Here is a 27,476-nt window from a genome sequence, read left to right as displayed (position 1 = left end):
CTAAAATATTTAGAAATCGTTACATTTTATACATCGAACACATAGATTTACTTTCTTTTTAATACATGAAACATCATGCTAACATATATCTATGTACAGAAAAGAAATATTTAGGAACAAGAAACTGTCTGTAAATAAAATAAATATTCAGGAGTATGTATATGTTATCTAAAATATTTAGAAAGTGTACATACTTCCTCTATACGCGCTTTCTTTCACGTATTATGAACATTAGAATATGAATTTTTGTTTTTAAAATATTTTCAAAATTCTAAATCACTAACGCTTTTCGATTTTCATCGTAAAAGGTAGTAAAAACAAAAAATTCTCATGTATTTCCGTAACATAAAGTTTGTCAGTAATTAAGTTTTGAAGCCTTCATAAGAAATATAGATTTTTTTTCAAGATATCTAAAGAGTATTTTTGTTGTCGAAAGATCTGGAGGCCAGTCGCTTTAAAGAAAAAGAAGTATAGAAATAAGACTTATACTTATACGGGTAGAGTTTTTAATCGGACACAAAATTGTGGACTGGTGTACTCACTGGGAAGGGCAATCCTACAGTCCTTGAAACAGCTGGTCTTAGTTTAATAATATTTATTGTGTTTGTAATTAAGGCATATAAACAATAATATGAAACATGAAAAGTTACATAATTATTAAACAAATGGATTGGGCCACGAGTTCAACTGGCCTTAGGACTGGTGGGGGACCAATAACCCTACTATGTAGGTTAAACATGCAAAGGGATTAACAGAAAACTACCATATTCCAGTGAATGCTAATTTTATTATCTAATTTTGTTGCCATAAACTTTTGTGGTTTTGACCTAAAATAAACTTTGGTGGTTTTGACTTAAATATACGTTGAGGGAACATGAATTCCTGACTTTAAAATTCCAAAGATTAAATATATGTTGTTTTTTTTTTGATTAAATTCATTCGACCAACAAAACTTTAAAATTCATGAGAATTATTGACCCATGAAATTAGATAATTTCACAGTAAAATTTCTGTTTTACCGGCTGTCGTTTGACAACTCGGTCTGATAACAATTTCGGTTGTGTTCTCAGCCTCATAAGATTATCTGTTTATGTTCTCCAATAGGAAGATCTCTCCTCTAACACACATCAATATTTACACACATTCCATACTTCTAAATGGACAGGATTTCCTCTCACTACCGGGTTTCTATTCGGACCTGTATCGGTGTTTTTGGTCTCAATATACCAAAATGATTCAGATCTAAAGGAACCTGAAAAGAGGAAAATAGTAACGCTAATATCTGCAAATGGCACAAACTATGAGCCGGCGACTTATTTTACGGAGTCCTGCAATAAAGTTTTTTATGTTGGACATAAATTGTCTGATCAAATTATGACAAACTTCTCATATCTGAAATAGGAAAAGTTTCCCTTTTTAGAAAAATAAATTCATAGAGCCTTTACCACAAAACAGTATGGACGAAAACAGCATATAAATTTGGAATCCTACCCTAATTGTTCAACCAAGACAAGTTCACGAATTTGAATTTCGACTACATACATATTTGTCAATGAAAATCTTTGACAACTTGAGAAACATGATACATAGTTCTTCTATTCATATCAATCTTTGGCAAAGTATGTTAACAATTTTATACATGCTAATAGGTATTTCTTGAAAGTGAACACAAATAACAGAAAATGGACACTTTGTAAGCTTTCAGATAAATCCATTACTTGATCAAAGTCTGATTAATAACCTTTAATACAAAATTGACACTAGCATTTAGCCTTCCACTCCCGCACACTCCTATGCTATTAGTGACCGCGTTAATGCATGGAGCGCATATCTTTGAGATTGTGTAGGTATTCGTATACTTCTACGTGGTAATTAATGACCGTAGTCAGTTGAAAATCTATAGTAAGGTTTCGCAGATAACCCCCCCCCCCAACTGGCTGTCACCAACCGTAAGATGTCTCCAATATAGCCCCAAGATACTCTGTGCCCGGGAGTGTACCAGTTAATAGACGAATATACATATTTTACCACATAAAGGACAACTGCTTACCTGTGTTTTGTCACACCTGACAAATCTGAGTTTTCTTAATAAGTATACAAGAGCAATCTTGGCTTCTACAAGAGCTAGTCTCATACCAATACAATTTCTTGGCCCAGTGCCAAATGGTAAAAATGTGACCCCTTCAGTGACTCCTTTCTTGCCCTGAGAAAACCTGAAATCAAATGAAATATGTATTGCAAATGGTTCAACAACTAACAGTTGCACACGGTAAGTAAAAGGAACATCAAGTTGCACAAACAGTTAATTTACTAAACATCAGGAATGTGAGAAGATCCGAAGCGGACAGCGCAGTATATACATAACAATACCACGATTTTATTTACAGGTATGTCAGTTGTCAGTTTCAATTGAAATTTACATGTCTTTGGTATTTTTTAGCTTATTCTATGACACTAAGAACAGAAGATTCCAAGCGTTTAAAACTTATTTACTATTCTGGAATAAAATGATTAAAAAAATGAAATAAAACATTTAGGGCAAAATAGGGAACTCCGATTCATACCTTTCAGGATCGAAAATGTCTGGGTCGGGATAATTTTCCTCACTGTGATGAATAGTCCAAACTGGTACATGTATTACGGTACCCTTGGGTATGGTAATGCCTCCAACAGTAATGGTCTCCTTTGCTGCTCTAGTCAGCCTGTAATTTACACAAGAGAACTTCAATAGTCTGCTATAGTATATTCAGTGAAACAGCTCTAGGGGAGAAGGAACATGCTAGAATTTACCAAAGCTTTAAACAATCCAAACGAAACATTTACCAAAGCTTTAAACAATCAAAACTAAAACATTTCCAATGCTTTCAACAGTCCAAACGAAAAAATTTCCAAAACTTTAAACAATCCAAACGAAAAAATTTCCATAGCTTTAAACAATCCAAACGAAATATTTACCAAAGCTTTGAACAATCCAAACGAAATATTTACCAAAACTTTGAACAATCCAAACGAAAAAGTTTCCAAAGCTTTAAACAATCCAAACGAAAAAGTTTCCAAAGTTTTAAACAATCCAAACGAAAAATTTTCCATAGCTTTAAACAATCCAAACGAAATATTCAGTACCAAAGCTTTGAACAATCCAAACGAAAATGTTTCCAAAGCTTTAAACAATCCAAACGAAAAAGTTTCCAAAGTTTTAAACAATCAAAAAAAAAATTTTCCATAGCTTTAAACAATCCAAACGAAATATTCAGTACCAAAGCTTTGAACGATCCAAACGAAATATTTATCAAAGCTTTGGCTTTAAAAAATTCAAACGAAATATTTAAGAGAAATGACCAAAGGACCAGTGAGCCCGGATGCTTGAGCCATCGATGTCTGAGCAAACAGTGTATGAGGGAAGCACAGTGGCGGTTGGGTAATGTTAGACGTCCTGTTCCGGAAGTAGGAGGTTCAAATTTACCAGTGGTCTCTATAATTACATACAAAGGTATTCGTACCGGTCAGCAATCCCCGAAGCAGTCACAAAACAAGTTTAGTTGCGATAACTTCAACAAGCTTAAAACGTAAATTTATATATTTAAAAAAAAACTGTATTCACAACAAACAATTACTTTCTTCAAGGCAAATGTCATTTTATAATAAAATTTCAAGATGACCAGATTCCTATTCAACTAAGAAGACTGAAAATTGTGTGTTATGCATCAATTCCCTGTTTGTACGTCACAATTATGAGGTCATAGTGTCAAACGTTGTAGCGGCGCGCTGGAAAAGAAGCCGAAACGATGTCCATAGCTCTTCATAAACATGTTAACAAATAGTAACCTGGTTCTGATATTAGATATTGATGAACTTAGGATAAACTCTTATGATAAAATCTTTTTCTGGGTCCTGCATGGAGAATAGCATCTTAACTCTTAACTAAGAACTGGAGGATTAAGTCTTACTTGGGATCTGTAGGTTAAAGTCTTGCCTTGGAACTGGACGATAGAATCTTATTTGGGAGCTGGAGAATTAAGTCTTACCTGGGAATAGGAGGATAAAATCTTACTTGGGAGATGGAGAATTAAGTCTTACCAGGAAGGTCTAGGTCTTACCTGGGAATTGGAGGATAAAATCTTATTTGGGAGCTGGAGAATTAAGTTTACCTGGGAATAGGAGGATAAAATCTTATTTGGGAGCTGGAGAATTAAGTTTACCTGGGAATAGGAGGATAAAATCTTATTTGGGAGCTGGAGAATTACGTTTACCTGGGAATTGGAAGATAAAATCTTACTTGGGAGATGGAGAATTAAGTTTACCTGGGAATAGGAGGATATATCTTACTTGGGACATGGAGAATTAAGTTTACCTGGGAATAGGAGGATAAAATCTTACTTGGGAGATGGAGAATTAAGTCTTACCTGGGAATGGGAGGATAAAATCCTACTTGGGAGATGGAGAATTAAGTTTACCTGGGAATAGGAGGATAAAATCTTATTTGGGAAATGGAGAATTAAGTCTTACCTGGGAATGGGAGGATAAAATCTTACTTGGGAGATGGAGAATTAAGTCTTACTAGGAAGGTCTAGGTCTTACCTGGGAATAGGAGGATAAAATCTTATTTGGGAGCTGGAGAATAAAGTTTACCTGGGAATAGGAGGATAAAATCTTACTTGCGAGATGGAGAATTAAGTTTATCTGGAATTAGGAGGATAAAATCTTACTTGGGAGATGGAGAATTAAGTTTACCTGGGAATAGGAGGATAAAATCTTACTTGGGAGATGGAGAAATAAGTTTACCTGGGAATAGGAGGATAAAATCTTACTTGGGAGATGGAGAATTAAGTCTTACCTGGGAATAGGAGGATAAAATCTTATTTGGGAGATGGAGAATTAAGTATTACCTGGGAATAGGAGGATAATATCTTACTTGGGAGCTGGAGAATTAAGTATTACCTGGGGATAGGAAGATGAAATCGTACTTGGGAGCTGGAGAATTAAGTCTTACCTGGGAATTGGAGGATAAAATCTGAGCACCTCACTGATGAACTGATCCATATACTTCAAGTTGCCAACATTCTCATAATCCGGAAGGTCCTAAAAATTTTAACAAAATAGTTTATATATGTTTAATCATATTTATTATAAACAGTCTATCTTAATACAAGATATTCTGTTTATCTGCTTTGTCTTGGTGGACAATCCCAAATACAGTTAACTTAACTTACGATGAACCTAGCTATAACAAATTTCCGATTATAACGAATAATTTCGAATGCCCCGAATTTCCCCTTCTTTTATTCTTGAATATAGCGAACATGCTTAAAAATAAAAAAAAAAAGTCATAAAACTATCACCGGATATAGCGGATCAGATATACGGATTTTAATAACGGATTTTATTTAACCATCTTGTTTCTAATATATGCTCATTTATGTTGATATGATGTGATAAACAGTTGTAAATTAGACCAATACCATTATGTAACATATCACAGTTAAATGACATATCACACCTGTGGTGTAATACACCTCAGCGAACTGCCATGAATGTAATGAACAAATTTTGCACACCATTTAGGTAATGACCAAAGTCAGTCCATCTTTAAAGTCTAGGTAATGTGGGGACTCTTCAGCTTTAGTGTAGGACACCAGTGCCACTCGGGACAACGCACTCTAATATAAAGGTGTGTGTGTGGGGGGGGGGGGGGGGTGGCGTATGGGGATGTGGTGGTGGCAAGGGAGGTAGGTGTGTGGGAATGAGGGGATATTAAAATCAATATAAGGTATAAGTTAGCGTGAGAAATATGAAAAAATGGAAGTGGGCGGCGTAGGTGTGCGTTCGTGTGTGCGTGCGTGAGTGTGTGTGTTGCGGGATGGGTGGGTAGTGGAGAGAGAGGGTGTATGGGGTAGACTCAGAAAGTGTTAAAGATGTAAACAAACGGAAATGCGGGAGGGGCGGGGTTGCAAAGAATCTATATGAGATATTAATAACCAAGTTATCAGCATTTTCAAATAATAAAACTTATCAAATGATATTTTAAGGTAACTTTCAAATTTTTAACATTAAAACCGGTAAAAACATTCTTGATTTTATTTTCAAGCTGAAAGCCTGAACAAAACCTACCTGTCCTATATGCTTTTGTACCTCATCATAAAGTTTTGCATCAACATCAGGATGTAATGCAAGTATATACGCCGAGTATCGGAGCAGGCTGGCAGTAGTTTCAAATCCCGCGATGAAGAAAACAAATGCCTGACCACTTATTTCATCGTCACTCAGCCCTAAACATAAGCAAATTTTGTTAGAATAATTATATCTAAATGAAAGAAAGAGAATATCTTGAAACAAACTACGCAGCAATTGACGTCTAGAACGCATGCTAAGCGTCAGGTTACCGGACGTATAGAACGCATGCTAGGCGTCAAGTTACCGGACAACTAGAACGCAGACTTGGCGTCAAGTTACCGGTCGACTAGAACACAGGCTAGGCTTCAAGTTGCCGGACGACTAGAACGCAGGCTATGCGTCAGGTTACCGGACGACTAGAACGTAGGCTATGCGTCAGGTTACCGGACGGTAAGACACTTTGAATTATTACCAAGGACCACAGTGTCCGACCTCCGGTTGTCCCGTTGCATGTCTGGTAGTAGTCCGGCCGCGAGTCAGGTTCACCGGCAATCAACGGACCCGGACTAGACAAGTACAGAGCAAGGGATTACACGAGTTCCGAACAAAACGCACGCCTGTGAAAAGCTACCGTGCATTCAGCGGGCGCCGTTGTCCGTTAAAGACCGTTCAGAGTTTTGTGCTACTAAAATCTTTCCACAGAATTGCACGGACCTCGCCTGAAAAGGAGTGCATTCGCTGAATGAGAAACAGACAAGAAACGCACGTACACAGAGACGAACGTACTGGAAATTTTGTTCTTCGTCGGACGTCTGTTAACGTTATCCGGTAAGGTGTGACGGATACTTAACTTTTACTATCAACATACTTTCCACTTTATGTGTTTCGTGACCACTTGAAACTCCTTTGGAAAATGTAGATTCATTATGAATGTATTCCTCTTTTGCTTCATCAAACTCCGCATTCATCAGCATCTGTAGAAAGTCTACCCTGCTCTGAAATATAAGAAAATCCATCTACAACAAAAGGTGTTACTAATTTAACATCCGTGGGGAAATGAGTCAACGCAGAAGTATGCTGGTACTGTGAATGCTAGGCTAGTTTAACCTTTCTTAGTCACAATGACTTTTTTGTTATTATTTTTGCTTCTATTAAATTATGATTAACATAATTATATTCAACATCTTTTTTCAGCAGCATTATACTTGTAAAAAATCGGTACTTGAAAGATACAATTGTATTTGCATCTAACTATACCCATGCTGCAGTATTTACATGTCAAAATAAGATGGTCAGTAAGTTTACACTGTGTACATGTTTATAAACCTAAAGACATCAAAGCCTTTTGCGCAAAGTGTAGGAAGACATTTCTCATTCATTTTCTGGATGATTTTATCTTTATACTTATCAGTTGGCAGAGTCACGCACGCATGCATGCACACACAAACACACCCGAAATGTAAAGGGAAGAACAATACGAATAATATTGTAGGAAAACGATTTTAGGAAATGCTTTTTTGGTGTTACATTGTTTCTCAACTAGTTGCACTATTACAACGGACTATATATACAGACAAATTTATGTTAAAGAACATCTCCGAACAAAGGTTACCGGTACTACCATAAAACCTGCATTCAAAGACCACTATTTGCTCTTCCCATTGAACAAGAAACAGTGTAAATTTTCCTGTGTTGAGAGACTTTCTGTCAGCAAATAACACCTTTTTCAATTCCCAAGGATGGTCTTTCCAGACAGATTTGACTGTATATCTATTCAGTCTCTGAGTTTATAAAGAGAATTTAAACGGTATGTTACAAACGAAACAGAATAAGGTTACAAGCAAATAACAGCATACCATCTTATTGTTTCTCCTTTCATTTATAAGAGCTTGTCCAGTTTCTTCGTAGAACCCCACACTATCTCTCGGCCATGTGGTGAATCCCAGTTTATGAAATAGTTTTCCCATGCATGGTACGATAGCTACAGATGCAAAAAAGGTTTTCACGTTCAAATACCAACACAAAATATGCCGATTTTCAAATAAAGCATTACTTTAGTTACTTGCTTACTTGGAAAATGTATAGTTTTTTGTAACTAAAAAGCTGAGGAATTAAAAACAAGACAGCTATGAGTCTTCATAGTCGTTCATCTTTGGACATTGCTTGTGTCCAGGTTTGGTGAAATCCCTTCAATCTATTCATGGGAAGAAGTTTTTTAAATGATCGTTCTATTTTTAGCTCTGGCAGCCCCCCCCCCCCCCCCCCCTTACCACCCCACCTGAAAGTCGGCCAAGCGGAACCGTTTCAATAAACAAGGGACATATTGCATTTGACTTTTACAGCGCACCAGCACTGCATTGGTTATTTGGTTATTTGGTGCCAAACAGGACTATAAATTGATGTAGAACTTGGTTAATCCTAAAAAGGTAGTCAAGCGAAATCATTAACATGATAAAGTACCGCAGACCAAGTTTCGTGAAGATCTTACAGATCATGAGAAGAAGTCAATAAACACTTTCTTTTTAGGATTTAGCTCTCATTGTTCTTAGAACCTAAGAAGAGATCAAGCGGTACTATTTGAACAAATATGAGAGAAGTTCATAAAAGCATAACACATACCAAATTTGGTAAAGATCCATCAAATTTCAGGAAGATTAAAAGATGAAAACAAGGATGATTCAATCCAAATCTGTCAAGATCCATCAAATGGTGCACGAGGAGAAGTAACGCAATTTTTGTTTCTAAAATATATCGAGGGTTGAGCGCAATACTGCCGTAACTATCTGAACACACTGCAAAATATCAATCCGGGAATGTAGCATACCAAGTAGGGTAAAGATCTGCTCACGGTTGTTGATGAGAATAAAGGGTTAAAAAGGTTCCATTTGAACAGACTTTAGAGGTCCATACAAGAATGATACAGATCATGTTAGGTGAACGTATCAAGTTAGGTGGACGTTCTTCCAGTGTTAGAGGATATGTTTAAGTAAGATATTGACGCAGCATGTTGCACGATAGAAGAAAGACAGTCAACCTGAACTAAAACCTGACCATTAACTTATTATATGTGTAAATGAACGCTTGACTTACTCAACGCTAACTCAAACATTATTTTATTAGTTTAGTTGTTAACTCAAAAAGAATCAAGTCAACAGAAGTCTCAACATTTTCTTCTAAAAAATGTTCCATGCAATTGTTAAATATTCCCAGTGCGTAAACTTACATACCGGTGATCATAACAGGTAGCCTTGCAAACGCCCCTATCATAAAGATCCTGTCAAGATTCTTCACAAATGGATCATCTGGTTGTTTCTGGGAGTCAATGTCGATACCAAAGGCTGTAGAGGCGATGGCATCCATTGTGAAATGAATGAAGTATCTGAAAGAAGCAATAACATCCATTGTGGGGTGTTTGACAAATCTGAAACAGGCAATAGCACCACTGTTTCGTGAATGATAACTCTGAAAAATGCAAAGGCAATGATGAAGCTGGGACAGAAATGGTGTCTTTCGTGAGATGAATGATAAATTAGAAACAGATAATAGCATCAACTTTGTGACGCATTAAAATAAACATAACAGTGAATAATACTACAATGAAAATAAAGCTAAACTTAATATATATGTCTGATATACATGTTTTTGTAAACACTGACATTAACATTGTATTAAAATTCAACATTAATGTAATGTGAAATATTTGTATATGTGTATATAAATGAAATAGGCAAAAACATCCATTTTGAATTGAATGAAATATAAAAAAAAACAGGCAATGTCATCCATTTTTTTGGTGAATTGTGAATCTGAAAGAGGTAAAAGCATCCATTTTGTTACAAACGAAGAATTTGAAGCAAGCAATAACAGCCATTTTGAATTTTGTTCAAAGTGAACGATGAATCTAAAAGAGACAATATCGACCACTGAATCTAAAACAGGCAATAGCATTTATATTGTGACAAATGAATAATCAGAAAAGACAAAAACATCCATTTAACGACGAAAAAAAACAACAAACTCTTAACAGGCAATAGCATCTACATGTATCTAAAATATTGTTAAGTGAACAAAGCATCTGAAAAAGGCAATAACAACCATTCTATAGTAAATTATAACTCTGAAAGAAAAAGGAGACAATAGCATTCATTGTGAAGTGAATGAAGTATATGAAAGAGGCAACAGCATCCACTGTGATGTGAATAATGACACTGTTAATAACATGGACTGGGTATGGAGAAGTATTTGAAATATGCAAAAATATACACTTTATGTAAATGAAGAATCTGAAACAGGAAATAGAATCCATTGTAAAGTAAATGAAGAATCTAAAGCAAGCAAACTGCATCTACTGTATAGTTAACGAAATATCCAAAACAAAAAACTGTATCAACTGTGTGGTAAATGATGAACCTGAAACAGGCAAAGGCTTTCATTGTAAAGAAAATGATGAACCTGAAACAGGCAAAGACATCCTTTGTAAAGACAATGATGAACCTGATACAGGCAAAGACATCCATTGTAAAGACAATGGTGAACCTGAAACAGGCAAAGGCTTCCATTGTAAAGAAAATGATGAACCTGAAACAGGCAAAGGCTTCCTTTGTAAAGAAAATGATGAACCTGAAACAGGCAAAGACTTCCTTTGTAAAGACAATGGTGAACCTGAAACAGGCAAAGCCATCCTTTGTAAAGACAATGATAAACCTGAAACAGGCAAAGACTTCCTTTGTAAAGACAATGATGAACCTGAAACAGGCAAAGGCTTCCTTTGTAAAGAAAATGATGAACCTGAAAACAGGCAAAGGCTTCCATTGTAAAGAAATGATGAACCTGAAACAGGCAAAGACATCCTTTGTAAAGACAATGGTGAACCTGAAACAGGCATAGACATCCTTTGTAAAGACAATGATGAACCTGAAACAGGCATAGACATCCTTTGTAAAGACAATGGTGAACCTGAAACAGGCAAAGACATCCTTTGTAAAGACAATGGTGAACCTGAAACAGGCAAAGACATCCTTTGTAAAGAAAATGATGAACCTGAAACAGGCAAAGACATCCTTTGTAAAGACAATGGTGAACCTGAAACAGGCATAGACATCCTTTGTAAAGACAATGATGAACCTGAAACAGGGAAAGGCTTCCATTGTAAAGACAATGATGAACCTGAAACAGGCAAAGACTTCCATTGTAAAGACAATGATGAACCTGAAACAGGCAAAGGCTTCCATTGTAAAGACAATGATGAACCTGAAACAGGCAAAGGCTTCCATTGTAAAGACAATGATGAACCTGAAACAGGCAAAGGCTTCCTTTGTAAAGACAATGATGAACCTGAAACAGGCAAAGGCTTCCATTGTAAAGAAATGATGAACCTGAAACAGACAAAGGCTTCCTTTGTAAAGACAATGATGAACCTGAAACAGGCAAAGGCTTCCATTGTAAAGAAATGATGAACCTGAAACAGGCAAAGACATCCTTTGTAAAGAAAATGATGAACCTGAAACAGGCAAAGACTTCCATTGTAAAGAAAATGAGTAACCTGAAACAGGCAAAGGCTTCCTTTGTAAAGACAATGATGAACCTGAAACAGGCAAAGGCTAGCAAAGACTTCCTTTGTAAAGAAAATGATGAACCTGAAAACAGGCAAAGGCTTCCATTGTAAAGAAAATGATGAACCTGAAACAGGCAAAGGCTTCCTTTGTAAAGAAAATGATGAACCTGAAACAGGCAAAGACATCCTTTGTAAAGAAAATGATGAACCTGAAACAGGCAAAGACATCCTTTGTAAAGACAATGATGAACCTGAAACAGGCAAAGGCTTCCATTGTAAAGACAATGATGAACCTGAAACAGGCAAAGACATCCATTGTAAAGACAATGATGAACCTGAAACAGGCAAAGCCATCCTTTGTAAAGAAAATGATGAACCTGAAACAGGCAAAGGCTTCCATTCTAAAGACAATGATGAACCTGAAACAGGCAAAGACATCCATTGTAAAGAAAATGATAAACCTGAAACAGGCAAAGCCATCCTTTGTAAAGACAATGGTGAACCTGAAACAGGCAAAGCCATCCTTTGTAAAGACAATGATGAACCTGAAACAGGCAAAGGCTTCCTTTGTGAAGAAAATGATAAACCTGAAACAGGCAAAGACATCCATTGTAAAGAAAATGATGAACCTGAAACAGGCAAAGACATCCTTTGTAAAGAAAATGATGAACCTGAAGCAGGCAAAGACATCCATTGTAAAGAAAATGATACACCTGAAACAGGCAAAGGCTTCCTTTGTAAAGAAAATGATGAACCTGAAGCAGGCAAAGACATCCATTGTAAAGAAAATGATACACCTGAAACAGGCAAAGGCTTCCATTGTAAAGACAATGATGAACCTGAAACAGGCAAAGGCTTCCATTGTAAAGAAAATGATGAACCTGAAACAGGCAAAGGTTTCCTTTGTAAAGAAATGATGAACCTGAAACAGGCAAAGACATCCATTGTAAAGAAAATGATACACCTGAAACAGGCAAAGGCTTCCATTGTAAAGACAATATTGAACCTGAAACAGGCAAAGGTTTCCTTTATAAAGAAATGATGAACCTGAAACAGGCAAAGACATCCATGGTAAAGAAAATGATACACCTGAAACAGGCAAAGGCTTCCATTGTAAAGACAATATTGAACCTGAAACAGGCAAAGGCTTCCATTGTAAAGAAAATGATGAACCTGAAACAGGCAAAGACATCCTTTGTAAAGAAAATGATGAACCTGAAACAGGCAAAGGCTTCCTTTGTAAAGACAATGATGAACCTGAAACAGGCAAAGGCTTCCTTTGTAAAGACAATGATGAACCTGAAACAGGCAAAGGCTTCCTTTGTAAAGATAGTGATGAACCTGAAACAGGCAAAGGCTTCCTTTGTAAAGATAGTGATGAACCTGAAACAGGCAAAGGCTTCCTTTGTAAAGAAAATGATGAACTTGAAACAGGCAAAGGCTTCCATTGTAAAGACAATGATGAACCTGAAACAGGCAAAGGCTTCCTTTGTAAAGAAAATGATGAACCTGAAACAGGCAAAGGCTTCATGAACCTGAAACAGGCAAAGACATCCTTTGTAAAGAAAATGATGAACCTGAAACAGGCAAAGGCTTCCTTTGTAAAGACAATGATGAACCTGAAACAGGCAAAGGCTTCCTTTGTAAAGACAGTGATGAACCTGAAACAGGCAAAGGCTTCCTTTGTAAAGACAATGATGAACCTGAAACAGGCAAAGGCTTCCTTTGTAAAGACAATGATGAACCTGAAACAGGCAAAGGCTTCCATTGTAAAGACAATGATGAACCTGAAACAGGCAAAGACATCCATTGTAAAGAAAATGATAACCTGAAACAGGCAAAGGCTTCCATTGTAAAGAAATGATGAACCTGAAACAGGCAAAGACATCCTTTGTAAAGAAAATGATAAACCTGAAACAGGCAAAGGCTTCCTTTGTAAAGACAATGATGAACCTGAAACAGGCAAAGGCTTCCTTTGTAAAGACAATGATGAACCTGAAACAGGCAAAGGCTTCCATTGTAAAGACAATGATGAACCTGAAACAGGCAAAGACATCCATTGTAAAGAAAATGATGAACCTGAAACAGGCAAAGACATCTATTGTAAAGAAAATGATGAACCTGAAACAGGCAAAGGCTTCCTTTGTAAAGAAAATGATAAACCTGAAACAGGCAAAGACATCTATTGTAAAGAAAATGATGAACCTGAAACAGGCAAAGGCTTCCTTTGTAAAGACAATGGTGAACCTGAAACAGGCAAAGGTTTCCTTTGTAAAGAAAATGATGAACCTGAAACAGGCAAAGGTTTCCTTTGTAAAGACAATGATGAACCTGAAACAGGCAAAGACATCCATTGTAAAGAAATGATGAACCTGAAACAGGCAAAGGCTTCCATTGTAAAGAAAATGATAAACCTGAAACAGGCAAAGACATCTATTGTAAAGAAAATGATGAACCTGAAACAGGCAAAGGCTTCCTTTGTAAAGACAATGATGAACCTGAAACAGGCAAAGGCTTCCTTTGTAAAGACAATGATGAACCTGAAACAGGCAAAGGCTTCCATTGTAAAGAAAATGATAAACCTGAAACAGGCAAAGACATCTATTGTAAAGAAAATGATGAACCTGAAACAGGCAAAGGCTTCCTTTGTAAAGAAAATGATGAACCTGAAACAGGCAAAGACATCCATTGTAAAGACAATGATGAACCTGAAACAGGCAAAGGCTTCCATTGTAAAGAAAATGATGAACCTGAAACAGGCAAAGGCTTCCTTTGTAAAGAAAATGATGAACCTGAAACAGGCAAAGACATCTATTGTAAAGAAAATGATGAACCTGAAACAGGCAAAGGCTTCCATTGTAAAGAAAATGATGAACCTGAAACAGGCAAAGGCTTCCATTGTAAAGACAATGATGAACCTGAAACAGGCAAAGACATCCATTGTAAAGAAAATGATAACCTGAAACAGGCAAAGACATCCATTGTAAAGAAAATGATGAACCTGAAACAGGCAAAGGCTTCCTTTGTAAAGAAAATGATGAACCTGAAACAGGCAAAGGCTTCCTTTGTAAAGACAATGATGAACCTGAAACAGGCAAAGACATCTATTGTAAAGAAAATGATGAACCTGAAACAGGCAAAGGCTTCCTTTGTAAAGAAAATGATGAACCTGAAACAGGCAAAGGCTTCCTTTGTAAAGAAAATGATGAACCTGAAACAGGCAAAGACATCCATTGTAAAGAAAATGATGAACCTGAAACAGGCAAAGGCTTCCATTGTAAAGAAAATGATAAACCTGAAACAGGCAAAGACATCTATTGTAAAGAAAATGATGAACCTGAAACAGGCAAAGGCTTCCTTTGTAAAGACAATGATGAACCTGAAACAGGCAAAGACATCCATTGTAAAGAAAATGATGAACCTGAAACAGGCAAAGGCTTCCTTTGTAAAGACAATGATGAACCTGAAACAGGCAAAGGCTTCCTTTGTAAAGACAATGATGAACCTGAAACAGGCAAAGGCTTCCATTGTAAAGGCAATGATGAACCTGAAACAGGCAAAGGCTTCCTTTGTAAAGAAAATGATGAACCTGAAACAGGCAAAGGCTTCCTTTGTAAAGAAAATGATGAACCTGAAACAGGCAAAGGCTTCCATTGTAAAGAAAATGATAAACCTGAAACAGGCAAAGGCATCTATTGTAAAGAAATGATGAACCTGAAACAGGCAAAGACATCCTTTGTAAAGACAATGATGAACCTGAAACAGGCAAAGACATCCATTGTAAAGACAATGATGAACCTGAAACAGGCAAAGGCTTCCATTGTAAAGACAATGATGAACCTGAAACAGGCAAAGGCTTCCTTTGTAAAGACAGTGATGAACCTGAAACAGGCAAAGACATCCTTTGTAAAGACAGTGATGAACCTGAAACAGGCAAAGACATCCATTGTAAAGAAAATGATGAACCTGAAACAGGCAAAGACATCCTTTGTAAAGACAGTGATGAACCTGAAACAGGCAAAGACATCCTTTGTAAAGACAGTGATGAACCTGAAACAGGCAAAGACATCCATTGTAAAGACAATGATGAACCTGAAACAGGCAAAGGCTTTCATTGTAAAGAAAATGATAAACCTAAAACAGGCAAAGACATCCTTTGTAAAGACAGTGATGAACCTGAAACAGGCAAAGACATCCTTTGTAAAGACAGTGATGAACCTGAAACAGGCAAAGACATCCATTGTAAAGACAATGATGAACCTGAAACAGGCAAAGGCTTCCTTTGTAAAGAAAATGATGAACCTGAAACAGGCAAAGGCTTCCTTTGTAAAGAAAATGATGAACCTGAAACAGGCAAAGGCTTCTATTGTAAAGACAATGATGAACCTGAAATAGGCAAAGGCTTCTTTTGTAAAGAAAATGATAAACTTGAAACAGACAAAGACATCCATTGTAAAGACAATGATGAACCTGAAACAAGCAAAAGCATCCATTGTCAAGTGCAGAAGTTTCTAGTCGCTTTAATATTGTTTGTAACTAGTAGAAAACGAAGGAAAGTCAATGCTTCAGGAGAAAAAGCTTGCTTGCATGACATGAACAAAGTGTCTTATATTTGCATCTTTTAAAAAGTCACTAAGAATGAAAAATAACACATTTATGAAGATACAACTTACTAAAAGGAAACACTATAGCATGCTTACATGGTCAATGTTATACTCTGTTTTGCAGCAAAACACACAGCCTCTAAAACCTGCTGAACGTAATTTCTGATCACCCTTAAAAACTGATATGAACCGCGCCATGAGAAAACCAACATAGTGGCTTTGCGACTATTTTCTCATACTTATTCCTGATACGTTATTAATAACCATGTTGAAAACATTACATTGAGAGAATTGTTTGAAAAGTTTTCTAATGTATCAAAATCAATTTCCTAACTGTTAATTTAATACGAAGTGGGCAACATTTAAGAATGCGACAAATTACACCAACTGTCATATAATGATACAACTTTTCAACGTTAACATTCCATCCAGTTTTAAGTGAAATCAATACCTAAAATCCGTAGATAGAATAATACAAGAAATAGCAGATGAAAACAGACAATCAGAGAAAATTTGCATTGAAAGCAGTTAGACTTAAATCAAATGTATTTTGAGTGTAGAAAATGGCACATAATGCACCTAAGGATGGTGGATATGAGAATAGAAGGGTAAAAGTTATACTTACTTTCTGATGGCTATATCTTGTCCAACTTTTTCATTCATATTACTGACCAGTGTTTCTGCACACTTATTTATGATCGGTACAAGCTGAAAGAAAAAGATATTGTAACGCGTGTTATAACTGAATCAAGTGACCAAGACTACTGTATATAAGTTAAGGCGAAGGTATAACATCCTACACTAAGGTGACGATTTGATTTGTACATGTTTGTCTTCAGTGTTTGTCTTCCGACAGTCAACATAATTATTACCAGTGTATTATGTATACTTGGGACTTGAAGTACGTCAGATATGTATACATTTTTAACACCTTCTTCTTTAATGATATTTTCACAAACCATATTTCACTGCAGTTTACCCGCATATTTATCCACTTCTAATCTGATTTCAATGCAATGTTGATTCAGGTAAGGTTATCAATTCTTTGAAAATATAAATCAGTTCATCTATTTGACTCTGTATGGTTACTGAAAAAAGTGATATTAAAATGAGATTACCCTACAGTGTAACATCATACTGTTACATTGTGACATTGTTCTAGTACATTGAAAAAATAATTATGCTACTACATTATGTCATTATCCTACTACAATATGACATTATTCTGCTACACTGTAACATTATTCTATTGCATTACGACATTATCCTACAACATTGGAACATTATTCTAGTGTAATGTATTACGGTATTATTCTACATGAATGTTTCTCATTGCAGAGTTGGTGCAGCCGTTCTGCGCATGCGCGAAAATTTTATCAATTGGAGCGCACGGCAAAAATACTCATTTTTTTGCATGCCCGCACGCATTTAGTGTATAATATGCATAATATACTGACTAAAGATTAGGGTTAGTATTACCATGGTTACAAAATATATACATTTAAGATATTTTCGTTCAAATTTAGTTAATCCGGTATATACCTGAGTCTGTAATATATCACAGGCGGACCAACTCTGTATTTAGTCACAGCCATTCTACATTCTAACACGACTTGATTCATTTTCCTATTATACTTGTTTACATAAAAACATATTCTTACATTTTTCAGTTTTCCTGCACTGAATGTAGGCGTTATGATATTTCTGGTTCTCTTCCAGGTTCGTCCCCTCATAAAGAAAAGTCCATTCAAAAGTAACTTAGGCAGGTTACCATTATGCTGAAATAAATTAAATGCAATGGAAAGTACAAATAAATGTTCTGCACTCCATACAGTCAATACCGTACTGCGGTGTTCCGTTTGGACCATCGAGATTTTTATTCCTGAACCACATACCTCGAAAGTCGAAATAACGAAACTTCGATGATGAAAGCCGAAACCAAGACGGTGAAAGTCGAAATCACAAAACCGCGATGTTGAAAACGCGGTATCATTTCGCATTTTCATCATCGCGGTTTCAACTTTCACCACCTAACTTTTGACTTTCCTTTCGGTCGTCAAAACTACATGTTCCACTAAGTTATCATGAACGGGTTTCTTTTAAATAAAATTCTGTTGTTTCCAAAAATATGCAAATGAGTGACTCCAGCATATTCAAAATGAACCACTTTTCTGGCAGACTTATGAGACTGATAATAGTTGCTTGGAATATGAAATTATAAAACCCGTGGTACTTTCTGGACAATGATTAGTGGATATAAGTGTTTAAATACAACAGAATGCTACTTACAGGTCTGTCTGTGAAGTTCTGGAAGTCTTTGATAAGTACAGCCTTCAATATCTCGGGGTCTGTGATTGCAATGCATGGTCTATAGCCACTGTAGTAGCTGAAATCAAATGTATATTTACGAGGGATTAAGTTTTTGCCAATTTGCCCTTTTATCAGAGAAGTACCTTCACATGAATTGGGAAGTTAAATTAGCGTTATGGGAAAGGTTTTTGTTTCGAGCAGGTTAAACTTCCTGTTTTCATACTGTCTTTTTTTAAATTTTTGCAGAAAGTTACACCACATATCAAACTGTATTCAAACCTGTCATACCAGTCGCCGACTGTCTAAAAATGGCAACTGCAAACAGGTCACCAGTCTATCCAGTTGTAAAATACCTCTTATAAACAGAAATACAATACAAAACAAGCAGTGATATAATTATATCAAGCAATAGGCAATGATAATGGTATGGGAGTTGTCTCCCTTTCAAAAAATATATACTGGCTTATTCTGTTTCATTTGGAACGAGGCGGACTGTCTTACACTTGATAATAGTGATTTCGGATTCAGTTATCCCTGTTTAAGACTGTTTAATCGTCTGAAAATATGTTTACATTTGTACAGTGGGAAATACAACATACTATGATTCCTTACCAAACATGATTTTTGGTAGCTATTACAGGGTATTTTAGTTTTGCTGATGACTGACTACATTAGACCAGGGTCACTTATACAACAAGTAATTCTATAGGGAAATCCAGTGATTGGAGTCCGCTCTAAGCAGAATCACTCTAACGTTATAGACTTAGCTTATCGGGATGGCTGATATTGTCACCTTATAGTCTATAGATGCCATGCTTCCTGGGGAAAAGGACCAGTAAAGAAGTTATCACACTATCTTTGAAATTATTATTTTTGACTAGGTCATGCTATATAGGTGTCTTTAATATGCCCTATATAAATCTTACCCAAAAACGTTTCCATATTTCTGTAACCATTCTTTATCTGTCTTGTCTATACCCTGTAAACAAACCATAAAATATAGAGATATACTTGTTATAATGTTTGTTTGTTTTGGGTTTAACGCCGTTTTTCAACAGTATTTCAGTTATGTAATGGCGGGCAATTAACCTAACCAGTGTTCCTGTGGATTCTGTACCAGTACAAAAGTGTTCACCGCCAGTAACTGCCAACTTCCCCAGTTGGAGGACAAATGATTTCAGACACAATGTCTTTTTTTCAAATCGTTACGGAGAACATACGGCCCGCCCGAGGATCGAACTCACGACCCTACGATCCGTAGATCGGCGGTCTCCCTATTGAGCTAAGCGGGCGGGTTTGTTATAATGTAGATATTGAGTTTGTAATATATGCCGAAACGTTATAGCAGTAACAGCAGTATTACTGCTACTACTGCTGGAAGTTATAGCAGTAGCAGCAGTTTTACTGCTATTACTGTTGTAAAGTTATAGCAGTAACAACAGTATTACTGCTGTTACTGTTGGCAGTTTTAGCATCAACAACGATATTACTGATACTACTATTGGAAGTTATAGCAGTAACATCAGTAGTTGGAAGTTGCGCAAAATACAATATGAAATCAATTTTATCAATTTATGCATTATTGGCCATCGAAAAATTTTCAAAGCTGTTCTTTTCATAATGATTTTGTCTTTTTATGTCTCAGGAAACGGGCTTCAAGCCCTCTTGCCGCTGTTATTCACAACTTTTATGTAGGCTTTAGGATACATTTCACGATATCAATATATTATTGGTATGTTTGTTCAAAAAGTACTACATATTACATTGTTGGCGGATGTTCAGGATACCAATGGCATCCTATTTTATAAAGATTTTTTTAATGTCCGAAATGGGCTCATATCTTCATTACTGCTGTAATTCACAGCGTCCAGTGGGACTTTGGGATGAAATAAAACAGGTGGATATATTGCTGGTATGTATTTAAAAATAATAGTACATATAACATACCCGACTGATATTCAGGATGCCTCATCGCGAAATTAGAACATGTTTTCATACTCAGTAAAGGCTTTATTCTGCACCGAAACGATGCTCTTAAGCCAATATTTGGTCATCTTAGGTCATTGTTTCAGCACTTTATGCAGAATGTTTCGACAAAGAACGGTGAAATGTCCGGAAAATCTGAATTTAAAGCATTTTTAGGTGTACGGAAATGGGTTCGAATCATGGTAACTGCTGTTATTCTCAGCGTCCAGGAGGCAATGAGGATGAATCAAACTATGTGGATATGTTGCTTGTATGTATGTTCAAATAACAGTGCATATTACATTGGTATCCTGATTGATAAAATTGATTTCATATTGTATTTTGCGCAACTTCCATATTATTGTTGTAGCTAAAACTGCCAACAGTAACAGCAGTAATACTGTTGTTACTGCTATAATTTTACAACAGTCATAGCGTCCAGGAGGCAATGAGGATGAATCAAACTATGTGGATATGTTGCTTGTATGTATGTTCAAATAACAGTGCATATTACATTGGTATCCTGATTGATAAAATTGATTTCATATTGTATTTTGCGCAACTTCCATATTATTGTTGTAGCTAAAACTGCCAACAGTAACAGCAGTAATACTGTTGTTACTGCTATAATTTTACAACAGTCATAGCAGTAATACTGCTGTTACTGCTATAACGTTCCGGCAGTAACAGAAGTATTACTGCTATTACTGCTACAATGTTATCGAGATGTGTATGAGTTGAACATTTCAAGGTGATGCTTTTTGTAGTAAAAAATATATTCAATATTTATATGTTTGTTGCGTTTTCATATCTCGTCAGTGCAGATGGCAATTCAGCATAACATACATAGTGAAGACCATTTAAACATCTTTGATATAGTCTGAAAAGTTTTAACCTAAACCGAGATGATAGTAAATTTGACATCATTTTAAACAGTTGTTTGAAAAAGAATTTTACTTTGAAGAACTGTTCCAGTAAGTTTCCAACGAACGGCAGTGGTGTTGGACCAGGGATACCCGACCGCTTTAGTATCGTGAAATGCCGATACAAAAAGCTGAAAAATAACAGAAAAAAACATGAACTTTTGGCTATGTTTAAATAACAATGAGGTTTTACGAATTTCTACTCACAAAATATCCAGAAAGCAAATCAATTTATTCAAAGTTTTAAATACCAACGACTGTTAAAATGTTTAAAGGGATTGTTATAAATATAATTTGAGATTACTTAAAGAAAAAGCACATGTCTCACATACCGCTTCGTTTGAATGAACAGAATGAACCAATATGCAACATAAAGCCATGTCAAAAAGAGATGTTTGGGGACGGATAGAAAGAACCACACCATGCTTTTGATACAACCTTATTTTGTGGGGAAAAAAAGAAAGGGAAATTATATTAGAAATTTTATGCACCCAAAAATAAATAAGAGCTGATTGTAAAAGACGTATGCCCCGCGTGACTGCCTGTGAGAGGAATCTGGAAATGTAATGTTCAATATTAACCTTTGCCCTGCTAAATTTCTTAAATGGATTGGTCCATCATTCAATTTGGGCAGTACCATTTATTATTTAAAGGGGGTGTTCACTGAAAATTTACATACTGAATAGTGAACAGTGCAGACCATGATCAGCAAGCGGACGTGCAGGCTGATCTTGGTCTACACTGGTAGCAACGGCAGAATCACTTGCCTCCAGCAGGCTAAAGGTTAAATATTTCGTTGACCACAGGCAATCAGTTTAAGGTTGAAGAATTTTAGCGTATTCCAGTTCTGGGATTTTCATCTTGACCTAGACCTAATCATCACAAAACATCAAGGAGTAATCTATTGGCCACATGCTATGACGTTTAAAGGAATAGACATGATTTTTTGTTTTTTAAACTATCTTAAAGATGCGAAATAAAGACAAAAATCCGATATCAAACTAAGCCGTCTCCGCAATATAAAATATTCTTTCTTCTTGACCAATACACCTCGGACCGTTAAATATAAGGATTTAGTATTAAGGCAGTTTACCTCCGGTACCCCGTTACAAAGCTTTTCAATTTTAGATGGAAAAATATTAAAACAACTAATTCTCATCTGTTTCCATAACATTATAATTTGTTAGTAACTAAGTTTCAAAACCTTCTTATGAAAAAAAAAATCAACAACAAAACAATAATTTCCTGATATCTAAAAATGTTCTTTTTTCATTGCCGTACGACCTGGAGGTCAGTGCTTATAAGCTGTAGGTATCCCTACTAATGCTAGACAATAATTTTTTGTCAAGCAAAATTTGGCAGCACAAGGACCAATAGTTCTTCAACCTATTTGCAGCTTCAATGTCAATGTGACCTTGACCTTTGACTTTCTGAGCCGAAGCAGTAGGGCTAGTAGGAAGTTGTATGTTGTACATATCAAATTCTATATTGAGCTATTATGCCTCAACCTCTCTCCTACGAAAACAAACCTCAACCTTTCTCATAGGACAAAAATCTCAACAACTATCCTATAAAACAAATTTTACATCTCTCCTATAAAACAAATCTCAACTTCTCTTTTGTGAAAACAAATCTCAAAATAAACCTCATTTCTGTGAAAACAAATCTCAAAATAAACCTCACTTCTGTGAAAACAAATCTCAACTTCTCTTTTGTGAGAACAAATCTCAAAATAATCCTCATTTCTGTGAAAACAAATCTCAAAATAAACCTCACTTCTGTGAAAACAAATCTAAACCTCTTTTTGTGAAATAAAAGCTCAAGTTCTCTTCTACGTAAATAAATCTCAACCTCTCGTCTATGTAAATAAATCTCAACTTCTCTTCTATGCAAAGATGTCTCTCCTATAAAAACAAATCTCCACCAGTGTTCTTTGAAAAACTTTTAGACCTCTATTCTATGAAAACAATCTAAACCTCTCAACGGAAACACATTTCAACATCTATCATATTAAAACAAATCACATATTTTCTATGAACATAATTCTAAACCTCTCTCCTATGAAAATAAATCGCAGTCTCTAAGCGATGAAAACAAATCTAAAAGTATCTTCTATGAAAACAAATCTCAACCACTGCCCTAAGAAACAAACCACTATCCTGTGAAAAAAGCTCCCACTAGTCGTTTATAAAAAAAAAAAAAAAAAAAAAAAAAAACCTCTCAACCTCTCTACAAACTTTCTCTTATGAAAACAAATAATACAAATAATACAATACAATACAATACAATTCAATACAAAGATTTTATTAGCATTAAACATGTTACAGTGTTTATAGCCACAGTATAATATATATAGCCGCATATATTGGTGAGAGTTAATACAGAGGCATTGATAGATCATCTTAACATTCACAGTGATACACATCCCGAATATGAATTGTATTTTTCATCAAAATTCAAGTTACAATGTTGATGTATTTTGCTAAACGTAACTGAACCAACTTTTGTTCTGAAGACATCAAAATATCAAATTTATTCATGGCTGGCCAGTGACAGAAATATGGCCGAAGATACTTTCTCCTAACGTCATAAAAAGAACACACCAGCAGAAAATGATACTCTGTTTCAACTACATTCATCGAGCAACAACGGCATTTACGCTCAGACTGTGGTAGATTATAATATCTTCCAGTTTCTATTGATAATTCATGTGAAGAAACTCTAAACTTTGAAAGTGCTATTCTAAATTTGGGTATAGCTATATTAGCTTCAACCTGAAACTGAAAAATTTGATTTAACGCCTATTTCTATACAATGACATATTCAATGGCGTTGTACATAATAATAATAATGATGATGATGATGATGATAATAATTACTTTATTTAAACAAACAGTCATGACCGGATCCTGAACCCTGAGACCATTTAACCCCTATTGCCGAATACCAGTGCTTAAAGCCTTACATGGTACGCCCAGACGGGCTGCATGTAGTGGTTCAAACCCCCTGGTTAATGGTGCAATCACTTTTTATTACAAAAAGAAATGTCTGCTTTTTACAGAAACAAATCTCAACAAATCTCATATAAAAGCCTTACGAAAACAAACTCCTATGAAAACACTTCTCCACATCTCGAAAACATTTCATAAGGCCATTATAAATTGTTTGCTAGATTTTGTCATCTATTTTTTTTAAACCGGAAAAGGAGGGAGAAGGATTTGTTTGTTTGTTTCTACGAAAGTGTCATGGTGTCGAAGATACCCACTATATATAGTAATACATGTTAGAATTGTCAAATATTTTTGACAGTTATATGCTGAAAAGAATAATAACTGTATTAGGCTTACGACAAGGGGAGGGAATCTCGCCGATATTATTTTCTCTGTTTATAGATGACCTTGAGCTGTTTTTACAACAGGATACTAATTGTGGTTTAGAATTAAATGACATTATATTAATACTACTGCTTTTTGCAGATGATATGGTTATACTAGGAAATTCACAAATGGAGTCTTGATGTTAATATAGATAAAACTAAAGTAGTTGTTTTTAGAAAAAGAGGCGGTTTATTGCGCTCTGAGGAGTTTTGTGGTTGCGGGTTTATCCCGCTACCAAAGTTAAGTGTATATCTGACAAACATGTAGCATTTTTATTTGATTCCAAATCACATCCAAAGTTTATAAGGCGATATAAAGTCCTAATTAGGAGCTAACAAGAGGGCCATAGTGGCATTAAGTCACTTGAACTTGACATTTACTTTGAATATAGTTTAGTTTATCAAAGTTTATTGTCTATTCCATCACATGTTTACATATAATACATGAAATCAATTCAATAAAATACATGTATGGCCAATCTTAAAAGATTTGTAATAGACATCAAATCAAACATTAAAACAGTTTAACAAATCAATGGCACCTTACTTAATATATAGTTACAAAGAACTACAAGAGACTGCATAATCTCAATCATATTATACATTACAACAATATGACTGAGTATTAATATCTACATTATAACTGCTAATCAAGACTAAAATCTGCCATAAAAGGATTCTAGAACTAAGACACTGACAAGGAAGTTATGCACTAATGCGCTAGGGAAAAAATGGTGTTAAGAAACTAAGTATCACCTCAGATCAGATCTGAAATGAACAGATTAGCAGTAATATTCTACATAAATGATAAAGATAATGTATATATGTACTATAAGTAAAATACATTGGACATTATTTACAAAGAAAACACATTCTCCTATTAAGTATACTAAAACAGGTTTTGGCACTAACCCTTATAACATCATGGTTGGAAAATATAAACTTAATTTTATCATTGTCATATATGTATGACACACTGCATCATAAATGGTAACAACTTTCTTAAGTATAAAAAAACCCATACAAATAGGTTACTTACCCACTTTTGAACAAATTTGAGAAAAAAACTTGACATGCTATTACAGATAAACTAAAAGCCGTTTAAAGGTTCAGTTCTAGCGGCCCTGAAAAAGGGCAAAGAGCCCACACTTTAAAGAATTTAGGACAGGCTACAGTCCAAGTTTGATGAAAATTGATCAATCGAGTGCTACCATCTGAAATAACTTTAGAGAAATCCTCATAATGATGCCACAGACCAAGTTTGATAAAGATCAATCGAGCAGTTAATGAGAAGAAAACGTTCAAAGGCGGTTTTTTTTTCTGTCGTTAGCACTAGCGGCCCCTTAACAGATCAAGCACTCCCAACTTGTACAAATTTGGTACATGAGTTTATAATGATGTTACAGACCAAATAATCTGTTATAAAGCTATCTCCTCATTAGAAATTTGAAAAGTCTAATTAATCTTGGGAGTTAGGAGTTACTAAAAACCTAATTTCAAGATATAAAGTCCTAATTAGGAGTTAATAAGTCCTATTTAGGAGTCATAAGTTCCTAATAAGGATTATAAATTCTAATTAGAGTTACTAAAACCTAATTAGGAGTTATAAAGTCCTAGTTAAGAGTAACTAAGGCCTAATAAGTAGTTATGAAGTCCGAATTATAAAGTACGAATTAAGAGTTACTTGAAACCTAAGTCCTAATTGAGAGTTATAAAGTCCTAATTAGAGTTAAGCTTTTTAAACTCCTAAAAAGGGTTTAGTTGTTTTTAATAGGACATTATAATTTGACACATTACAATTATATCCTGTGTGAACATAGCTAAAATAAACATCACATTTTTGTCAATTATTTGAAGAGATAATTAAACAAGAAAATACTTACTTGCTTTTTAAGTGTATACATTTTTATATTTCTTAACAGAAAACAAAGCATGAAATAATAGGGGCGGAGGGCGATGATAATCAAATAATTAATTTACCATGGCCTAATGAAACATATAGGAAGTTTGTATTTTTATATAATATTGAGATAAACTGAACTCACATTGCTCCAAGAGTAAGTAGAAGGATGATCAGTTGCCACGACAACCAGCAAACACCAAATATTTCCATCCTTTAAAACACTATTTGTAACCTGCTGTTTAAGTCAGTTAGGATGTCATATATCATACATAGATTTACAATAACTATTTTTAGCCTGACTGTATGACTCCAAATCTTAAACTGTGTCAAGTTACTTTAAATAATAAAGGATGCTAAATATGTTTTATTATTATTATGTTCTGATAATATATATTTTATCTCTAAATTTTCTGTATTTTATTCCAACATTTTTAAACACAGTTATACATGTTTAACTAATGTTGACCTAGTTTTCTGCCATATCCACCGTGTCCAATTGTTACTTTGCGAAACCGGATGTTTTGGTGATTTCGGGTAGGAGAATTATTTTTCGGCAATACTGGTGAAACATGTATAACTGTAAAATATGCTGTTAAACATACTCAGTAAAATCAAATCTGAAGAGACACATTGACAGACACAAAGACAAATATCTCCAGTTTAACACAAATGCAGTAAATTGCACGACAGAAAAATATGCATGGTCCAAGGAGCCCAGTGGTATTTGCAA

The 27,476-nt window shown here is 35.3% G+C and overlaps 1 protein-coding gene across 1 annotated transcript; it reads right to left on the bottom strand.

Moving 5' to 3' along the window:
• Nucleotides 1-767: 767 nt before the first annotated feature.
• On the bottom strand, nt 768-27,242 carry LOC123564414 (cytochrome P450 3A29-like). Its single transcript, XM_045357982.2, has 14 exons — nt 26,889-27,242; nt 21,502-21,598; nt 19,506-19,558; nt 18,559-18,655; nt 17,931-18,047; nt 16,895-16,977; nt 9,339-9,490; nt 7,968-8,092; nt 6,980-7,106; nt 6,109-6,266; nt 4,991-5,079; nt 2,565-2,702; nt 2,051-2,213; nt 768-1,252 (listed from the first exon to the last, which is right to left on the bottom strand). The coding sequence occupies exons 1-14, from the start codon at nt 26,954-26,956 to the stop codon at nt 1,178-1,180; spliced, it is 1,542 nt and encodes a 513-aa protein (XP_045213917.2). The 5' UTR covers nt 26,957-27,242; the 3' UTR covers nt 768-1,177.
• Nucleotides 27,243-27,476: the final 234 nt, after the last annotated feature.

This window comes from Mercenaria mercenaria, chromosome 2 (genome assembly GCF_021730395.1).
Source record: "Mercenaria mercenaria strain notata chromosome 2, MADL_Memer_1, whole genome shotgun sequence".
NCBI classification, from domain to species: Eukaryota; Metazoa; Mollusca; class Bivalvia; order Venerida; family Veneridae; genus Mercenaria; species Mercenaria mercenaria.
Note: the sequence above shows the minus strand (reverse complement) of the source record. Positions and strands in the feature narration are given on the sequence as shown.